We start from the raw sequence: 8,962 nt of genomic DNA, 5'->3' as shown, positions 1-8,962 counted from the left end.
ATCATGAGGCAGGAAAATTATGTGGATATATTGAAGCAACATCTCAAGACATCAGTCAATAAGTTAAAGCTTGGTCGCAAATGGGTCTTCCAAAAGGACAATGACCCCAAGCATACTTCCAAAGTTGTGGCAAAATGGCATAAGGACAACAAAGTCAAGGTATTGAAGTGGCCATCACAAAGCCCTGACCTCAATCCCATAGAAAATTTGTGGGCAGAGCTGAAAAAGTGTGTCCGAGCAAGGAGGCCTACAAATCTGACTCAGTTACACCAGCTCTGTCAGGAGAAATGGGCCAAGATTCACCCAACTTATTGTGGGAAGCTTGTGGAAGGCTACCTGAAACGTTTGACCCAAGTTAAACAATTTAAAGGCAATGCTACCAAATACTAATTGAGTGTATGTAAACCTCTGACCCACTGGGAATGTGATGAAATAAATAAAAGCTGAAATAAATCATTCTCTCTACTTTTATTCTGACATTTCACATTCTTAAAATAAAGTGGTGATCCTAACTGAACAGTGAATTTTTACTAGGATTAAATGCCAGGAATTGTGAAAAACTGCATTTAAATGTATTTGGCTAAGGTGTATGCAAACTTCCGACTTCAACTGTACATATGAGATGGGTAATGCAATATGTAAAAACAATTTAAAAGTGACTAAGATACCGTAGAATAGTGTGGAGTGCAGTTTCTACATGTGAGATGAGTAATGCTAGATACGGAAACATTATTAAAGTGGCTAGTGATCCATTTCTAAAAGTGGCCAGTGATTACTAATCTATGTCTTATTGGTAGCCACCTCTCATATGCTAGTGATGGCTGTTTGTTTAGCAGTCTGATGGCCTTGAGATAGAAGCTGTTTTTCAATCTCTTGGTCTCAGGTTTGATGCACCTGTACAGACCTCAGTGGCTCGGGTGGTTGATGTCCTTGATGATCTTTTTGGCCTTCATGTGGCATCAGGTGCTGTAGGTGTCCAGGAGGGTGGGAAGTTTTCCCCCAGTGATGTGTTGGGCAGACCGCACCACCCTCTGGAGAGCTTTGCGGTTGTGGGCGGTGCAGTTGCTGTACCAGGCGGTGATACAGCCTGACAGGATGCTCTCGATTGTGCATCTGTAAAAGTTTGTGAGGGTTTTAGGTGTTAAGCCAAATTTCTTTAGCGTCCTGAGGTTGAAGAGGCGCTGTTGTGCCTTCTTCACTGTGGGTGGATCATTTCAGTTAGTCAGTGATGTGTACACCGAGGAACTTTAAGCTTTCCCCCTTCTCTACTGCGGTCCCATCAATGTGGATAGGGGGGTGCTCCCTCTGCTGTTTCTTGAAGTCCACGATCATCTCCTTAGTTTTGTTGACATTGAGTGAGAGGTTATTTTCATGGCACCACTCTCCCAGAGCCCTCACCTCCTCCCTTTATCGCTGTCTCATCATTGTTGGTAATCAAGCCTACTACTGTTGTGTCGTCTGCAAACTTGATGATTGAGTTGGAGGCGTGAGTTTACCCACGCAGTCATGGGTAAACAGGGAGTACAGGAGGGGGCTGAGCACACACCCTTGTGGGGCCCCAATGTTGAGGATCAGCGAAGAGGCGTTGTTTCCTACCTTCACCACCTGGGGGCGACCCGTCAGGAAGTCCAGGATCCAGTTGCACAGGGTGGGGTTCAGACCCAGGGCCTCGAGCTTAATGATGAGCTTGGAGGGTACATTGAGCTATAGTCAATGAACAGCATTCTTACATAGGTATACATGCTTCTTGTCCAGATGGGACAGGGCAGTGGGCAGTGTGGTGATTGCATCGTCTGTGGATCTATTGGGGCGGTAAGCAAATTGAAGAAATTCTAGGGTGGCAGGTAAGGTGGAGGTGATATGATCCTCGACTAGTCTCTCAAAGCACTTCATGATGACAGAGTTGAGTGCTACTGTGCGATAGTCATTTAGTTTAATTATCTTTGCTTTCTTAGGTACAGGGACAATGGTGGACATCTTGAAGCATGTGGGGACAACAGACTGGGATAGGGAGAGATTGAATATATCTGTAAACACACCAGCCAGCTGGTCTGCGCATGCTCTGAAGCCGCGGCTAGGGATACCATCTGGGCCGGCAGCCTTGCAAGGGTTAACATGCTTAAACGCCTTACATCTGCCAAGGAGGAGAGCCCACTTCACTACATCCCCAAATAAATAATGTACTTGTTACCCCATACATTTTCCCTGACACCCAAATGTAGTCTTTACATTTTGAATTCTTAGCAGGGCAGGAAGTTGTCCAATTATCACACTTAGCAAGAGAACATCCCTGGTCATCTACGGCCTCTGATCTGGCGGACTCACTAAACACACATGCTTCGTTTGTAAATTATGTGTTGGAGTGTGCCCCTGGATATCCGTAAATTAAAAACAAACTGGTGCGGTCTAGTTTGCTAAATATAAGGAATTTGAAATGATCTACACTTTTACTTTTGATACTTAAATATATTATAGCAATTACATTTACTTTGATACTTAAGTATATTTAAAACCAAATACTTTTAGACTTTTACTCAAATCGTATTTTACTGGGTGACTTACTTTTACGCGAGTCATTTTCTATTGAGGTATCTTAAACGGCCAGCTTCCCTGTGGAACGCTTGTGACAACTTGTAGACAAATTGAGGCTAATTCGAGGGTAAAATGGGGTCCGCAACTCAAATAAAATCTTATTGGTCACATACACATGGTTAGCAGACGTTATTGCGAGTGTAGCGAAATGCTTATGCTTCTAGATCCGACAGTGCAGCAGTATCTAACAGCTAATATCTAACAAATTCCACAACAAAACTAATACACACAATCTAGTAAAGGAATGGGATAAGAATATATAAGCATAAAATATATGGATGAGCAGTGACAGAGCAGCTAAGATGCAATAGATAGTAAAGAATATATAGTGAAGGATACAGTATACATTATATACATATGAGATGAGTAATGCGAGACATGTAAACATTCTTAAAGTGGCATTATAAAAGTGACTTGTGTTCCATTTATTAAAGTGGCCAATGATATCAAGAATGTAGGTAGGCAGCCGCCTCTCTGTGCTAGTTGTGGCTGTTTAACAATCTTATGGCCTTGATAAAGAAGCTGTTTTTCAATCTCTCTGTCCCAGCTTTGGTGCACCTGTACTGACCTCGCCTTCTGGATGGAAGCGGGGTGAACAGGCAGTGTCTCGGGTGGTTATTGTCTTGCCTTTCTGTGACATCGGGTGTTGTAGGTGTCTTGGGGGGCAGGTAGTTTGCCCCCGGTGATGCGTTGTGCAGACATCACCACCCTCTGGAGAGCCTTGCGGTTGTGATGTTTTGTACACAGATAGCACTGTTGGCTAGACGCACGTGCCAATACCAGTGTGCACACTCGCTATTTAATGCAATATTTTGAAAATGCGATGGAAACCCATTTAACGTGTATTTTTTATTCAGTACATAACCGCAAAAGGTATTTTATGTCCAATACGTCATCACGCACAGCCTTTTATGTGCAACAAGTCCATTTGATGGAAACGCATCTATGGTAGGAAAATGTGCATTTTGATTTTATGCGGATTTTAGAATATCCACATGAAAATCTGTCACCAATTGAATGGAAACCTAACTACTGACCCTGATCAAAGAGTACACATACAGATTACAGTTTTGGCAATAAAAAGTCTAAATCCCAACAACTAAAAACAACATTACCATTATTGTTTGACATTCTAATTGTAAACTAATTAGCATTTTGAGTGTGATCAGTAATTCAATAAACAATATGTGATTCAAGAATATCTATAATCAAAAGGAGAGTTATATTAACTCAGGCAAAGTAGCCCCACATAAAGATATTGATAGAGAGTAGTATGAGGGCGTTAGCGTTGCACACATTCCGCCAGATTGGTTCTTCCTCAATGCTGGTCAGTTTTAACTCCAAGGCATGTTTCTCCTCCAGGGTTAACTTTTTCTTCTCAGGCCCAGACAGCCCACACAGCCACATTCCAGTACGCTTCCAGCATGGCCCGGCCTCCACAGCAGCCTCCTCCCCAACTGTGGGGTCAGGAGTTCTGGGTGGTGTCCTGGGCTTTGTGGTCCATGGGTCATTGAAGTCAATGCGTGGCTCCTTGCTGTGTCTTGTCCACCATGTCAGGCGATGGAGCTGCAGGGGGATTGAAGAGGGGAAGAATGAATAGGTTATAACATGTAACAAAATGTGAACATGTTCTTTTCTTTTAACTGAAATGAATCTCATAAGTGACAGCATATATTTTGCAAGTCAGTTTAATGTTTATGATTAGTACATGTGGCACTCTTACATGGTGCTCTGGAATGGCCGGAGTGCAGAGGCTGACAGCAGTGATGACGAGGCCAGTGAGAGCCAGGAGGATAAGAGCAAAATACAGGTAGTGGACATCCCTGATGAAGGCTGGCCGTATGTCTATCTCTCCACAAGATGGGGTGCCATACACAAACACCAGCACCATCTGCACCAAGCCAACAGCAAGGCCCACGATCAGACCCCAGAAGGCTCCCTGTGTTAACGGTCATCCACATTGAACGCACACACAAAGGGACAGTGTTTTATATCAAATCTCAACAATGTGCTTTATGACATACAAACAAATAATGGCATGAAACCCTTGATCTGACCTGCTCATTGACACGCCTCCAGAAGATGGCCATGATGAAGACAGCAGTGATGGGAGGAGCCAGGTAGCTGGTGATGGCCTGGATGTAGTCAAACAGCTGTCCACTGTTGGCTGACTGGATAATGGGGATCCACAGGATGCTGAGCACCACCATTACTAAGATGAACACCCTGCATGTGATGACCACAGACAGGAGGTGAGGGTTCTTTCAGTTTAAAGTATTGTATAATGAATCCTACATTGGTTACTTTTGTTAGGAATCGTTGCCTTACTAAAATAGTTTTAATTTAGAAAAATCCTGATCAAGTTTTCTAGTATGTAAATGTAACCGTATTGAGTATATTCAGCATTGGACTTTGGACCAGAGGTCATGGGTTTGGATTATGGGGCAGGGAAACTTAAATTGCCTCCATAAAACAGACATCTTAATGGGATATATACCTTTAGTCTTGCATTCAAAACAAGGCAATATTTGCAACAGGGAATCCCACAAAACAAATAATGCTTGCTCCATCCATTTTGTATTATTGTTTGAGAAAAAAATTATATCACTTGTTATTTGGGTAAAAATGAAAATTCTTGACACTTTTATTAAGCTGTATAGATTTTGTATAATGTCTTCTGAGGTTTAGTTATGCGATTTTATACTAAGCTTATTATTCACAGGGGACTCAAAGGAATTGTAGCACAAAATACAACAGTGCCTGGAGTAAACAAAAGCAGAACCTGAGGAAGTTGGGCATGTTTAGACACAGCTATTGTCAAACAACTGGCTTTGACTCATGTTTAGAAGACATTGCTGTACATTTCTTTAATGGCGTTACCTACCTGCCCACTACCATGAGTTCTGGCTCGGAGGCCTGTGGCCGGACCCTCTGCCAGATGTCCATGGTGAACAGGGTGCTGCTGCTGTTGAAGATGGAGGTCAGAGAGGACATGAGGGCAGCCATCATTACTGCAATCATCAACCCCCGCATGCCTGGAGAGGATAGACACAGAGATAACAGATTGAAGAGTGAAATTGGGCGAGTCAAATTTAAAATACAAACATCCTCAGAAAATTACATAGACACACATACAGTGATGACACATTTGAACCTTTTCAAAAATAGGATCAATAGTAAGTGTGTTTTCAGTGTGTTCACGCGTGCGTGCGGATGTCTTACCAACAGGCATAAGTTCTACCACTAGTTTGGGGTAGGCAATATTGGAGCAGCCCACGGTGGCTCCACAGATTCTTTGGCACTCAATGGGGTCAACACATCCTACCTCATCTGCAGACATAAAGAGACAATATAGTAATACACAGCACATTAACATACTATACAACTTCTGAACAAGGGCAATACCATTGCTGTATATTGGATTTAGCATAGACAAAGTGAGAACTCACTTGGGTAAAGTGCTCTGCTGATCATTCCAGGCATCACGATAAAGAACATGGGCAGGACCTTCAGGTAACCTCCCAGCACAGAGCCTCCTTTGGCATGGGACAGGTTCTTGGCTGAGAGAGACCTCTGCACTATCACCTGGAGCAGGTTAGGACAAGGTCACTTACGTGAGGAAATCTCCCGCCTCACCAAAAATGTGGGATTCTTCGTAATGGTCTACTGTAACATACCTAAATAACAAGTCAAAATAACACCTTAGACTTGACTGTAATGCAAGTCAACTACAAAAGTTCCATCTCATACCTGGTCAGCGCACCACACCCAGGTGGCCAGCACCGTGAGGCCAAACAGCAGACCAGGCCAGGGCAGATCCCCCGTCACTGGGTCTCTGAAGATGTGGAAGGCATCGGACCGGGGTAGGTGACATGTAGTGTTGGGCACAGTCAATGTGGGGATGGCCTCCTTGTACTGCTCCAGCAGACCCTCATACCAACCCACTTTGTCAAACGCTAAAGATAAAGTTCAAGGGTCAGTTTGAAAATGAATACAATAAATCATCCAATCATTAATTAATAAAATAATTATATACTATGATACTAAAGTAGTTTTAGACAAATTCATATTTAGATGTATATACTGTATACTGTTGAACTTATACTATAGAAGACATAAAAACAGTACCTATGAACATGAGTACGAATGCGCCTATCACCATGATGACCGTCTGCAAAGCATCTGTATAGATAACTGCTGTCAGCCCCCCTGCAATCAATTAACAGCCAATGGTAATCAATAACAAACAATGCCATGTAATGAATGAATAAATGACTGGTAGATTATGTTGAAAAGTTACCAGCTATAGTGTAGAGGGCAGTTACTAGAAGAAGCACCACTGTGGAGAGATAGAGGTCCCAGCCCAGGGACACTTGAATGAACAGAGCGCCAGAGAAGATGTCTGTCTGTCAGCAGAGGTAACAAGAATATTCAACTAACACCCTGAATTGCCTTATGAAAAATTGTTTTTTTTATATGAGGATCTTACTGATATCTTGGTGAAAATATAGAGGATGAGGGAGAGAACACTCATGTAGATTCTGATGCGCTGGCCCCCAAACCGCTTCTTCAGGTACTCTGGCATGGTTACCACACCAGCGGAGATGTAAACAGGCACAAAGATCCAACCAAGAGCAATGAGGACCCAAGCTGCCTGTGAAACATGAAAGCTTATTCTAAGCTGAAATACTGTGGATAGGTCTTCAAATAAAGGGCGTCCATCTCCTGATGGAATATTGCCAAACTGTAATAACTCGATTTCCTCTCCATTGTTTATCATCTTGATGTTTTTTCACAATGCACTTAACATATTACTTACATTCCATTCAAACCCTCCAACAGCGATGCCTCCTGCTGCTCCAGTGCCAGCTAGTCCAATTAACAAACCACTGCCAACATTACTGGACATCAGAGAGGCCCCAATCTGAGACAGCAGAACAAAATTTACTTCATTTAATACATTTTTATCTTTGGATATAGATAGCTATTATCAGTATCAACTATTTTCATCCAATTGTTTACTGTTATAAAAATAAAATCCTAATTTAAAATAGATAATACTTAATAGTCTGGATCATGATTAACTTTTTATCTAGTTGACATACTAATTTCATCACTAATGTTCAGTTCAATGCATAGAGTTTATTTGAGTTCAATACCATCAAAATCTCAGGCTACTTACAGGCCACCATGTCATGGATCTTCCAGCCAAGAAGTATCCACCCACTGTCCCACGGTTTGCCCTGACAGAAGACTGCAATAAAGAGTTCATTTACATCATACATCAAACTATACTGTCTGTAGATATTAGTTACAGCAAAGCCTTCTCAATGACATTGCTTTATACTTCTTATTTAGTCAATATTGCATTTATTTGAACAACAGATTTTGTGAGAGGAAGAATTCTGATGAATTAATCTCCACAGTACTACTTCAGTGTTAGGTCATTGTACCAGTCTGCCCTCTTCATACAATGAAAGCATCCACCAGGTAATAGGAGTGTTTATTACTTACCCATATTCCCACAACAAGAACAAAGATGAAGTATACCACGACCACAACAATATCAAGAGCTTCCAACGCAAAGTTTTCATGTAATTCAGCCACAGAAGTCGTTGTCGCAAGACTAGGTGTTGAAGTCATTTTGACAAAAACATAGAAAACCATGTGAACTTTGAGGCTAGCATGAAGCAAGTCAATAATTAATCAGCTTATCAAGACAGTAAGGAACCCCATTCATTGGTCACATATAAACCGGAAAGTCTTCAGAAATACCTATCAGCTTGTAAAGGATGCTTCCTGGAAAGATTTCAATGGTGACATTTTCCTAAAATCCATAGGATGTGTATGTGTGTGCTGTATGCTCTGTTGGACAGCTAACAAACATACTGACTATTATGTTCCAGAACTGGTTTGACAACATTATCTGGGTTAAACAATTCTTGAATAATGATGGCCAACTATATGATTATCAAGACTTCATGAGAACACACAATGTTACATTCACTCCTGAGGAGTACCAAATTGTTGTTAGAGTTGTCCCTAAAGGTGCTATTCTTCTTTTAGGAGAATATAACGATACTCCAAGTGGAACTGTTGAGGATTTTGTAGCCTCAATACAATTAGAAGTAATTGACATTTTAAACTATAAATGTAATAACATGTATATAAGGAAACTATGTCAATATGTTACTATTCCCTCTGCTAAAATGTACTGGAATGCAGCCCTAGGACAAGTGAACTGGAACAAAGTCTCATTGTTGTCTGGTAAATATTGTATATCTAATAAGGTGAAAGAAGTATCATACAAACTCATTCATAGAATCTACCCTGTAAAGACCTTTATTATACACAGATTTAAAATAGCTAT

The 8,962-nt window shown here is 41.5% G+C and overlaps 1 protein-coding gene across 1 annotated transcript; it reads right to left on the bottom strand.

The window, feature by feature from the left end:
- Positions 1-3,426: 3,426 nt before the first annotated feature.
- Positions 3,427-8,464, bottom strand: slc5a9 (solute carrier family 5 member 9). Its single transcript, XM_029707227.1, has 13 exons — positions 8,107-8,464; positions 7,775-7,846; positions 7,412-7,516; positions 7,082-7,246; positions 6,893-6,998; positions 6,721-6,801; positions 6,343-6,548; positions 6,042-6,177; positions 5,815-5,922; positions 5,477-5,627; positions 4,650-4,818; positions 4,316-4,531; positions 3,427-4,158 (listed from the first exon to the last, which is right to left on the bottom strand). The coding sequence occupies exons 1-13, from the start codon at positions 8,257-8,259 to the stop codon at positions 3,823-3,825; spliced, it is 2,004 nt and encodes a 667-aa protein (XP_029563087.1). The 5' UTR covers positions 8,260-8,464; the 3' UTR covers positions 3,427-3,822.
- Between the last annotated feature and the right edge of the window lie 498 nt (positions 8,465-8,962).

Source organism: Salmo trutta, chromosome 22 (genome assembly GCF_901001165.1).
Source record: "Salmo trutta chromosome 22, fSalTru1.1, whole genome shotgun sequence".
In the NCBI taxonomy this organism is placed as follows: Eukaryota; Metazoa; Chordata; class Actinopteri; order Salmoniformes; family Salmonidae; genus Salmo; species Salmo trutta.
The sequence above is the reverse complement of the archived record's forward strand: the minus strand, read 5'-3'. Positions and strand labels throughout refer to the sequence as shown.

Coding starts and splice junctions, on each gene's coding strand:
- slc5a9 (XM_029707227.1), bottom strand. CDS start 8,259: ATGGTTTTCTATGTTTTTGTCAAAATGACTTCAACACCTAGTCTTGCG. Junction 7,847..8,106: donor TTCTTGTTGTGGGAATATGG/GTAAGTAATAAA, acceptor TCTTTATTGCAG/TCTTCTGTCAGGGCAAACCG. Junction 6,178..6,342: donor GGGTGTGGTGCGCTGACCAG/GTATGAGATGGA, acceptor AACCTGCTCCAG/GTGATAGTGCAGAGGTCTCT.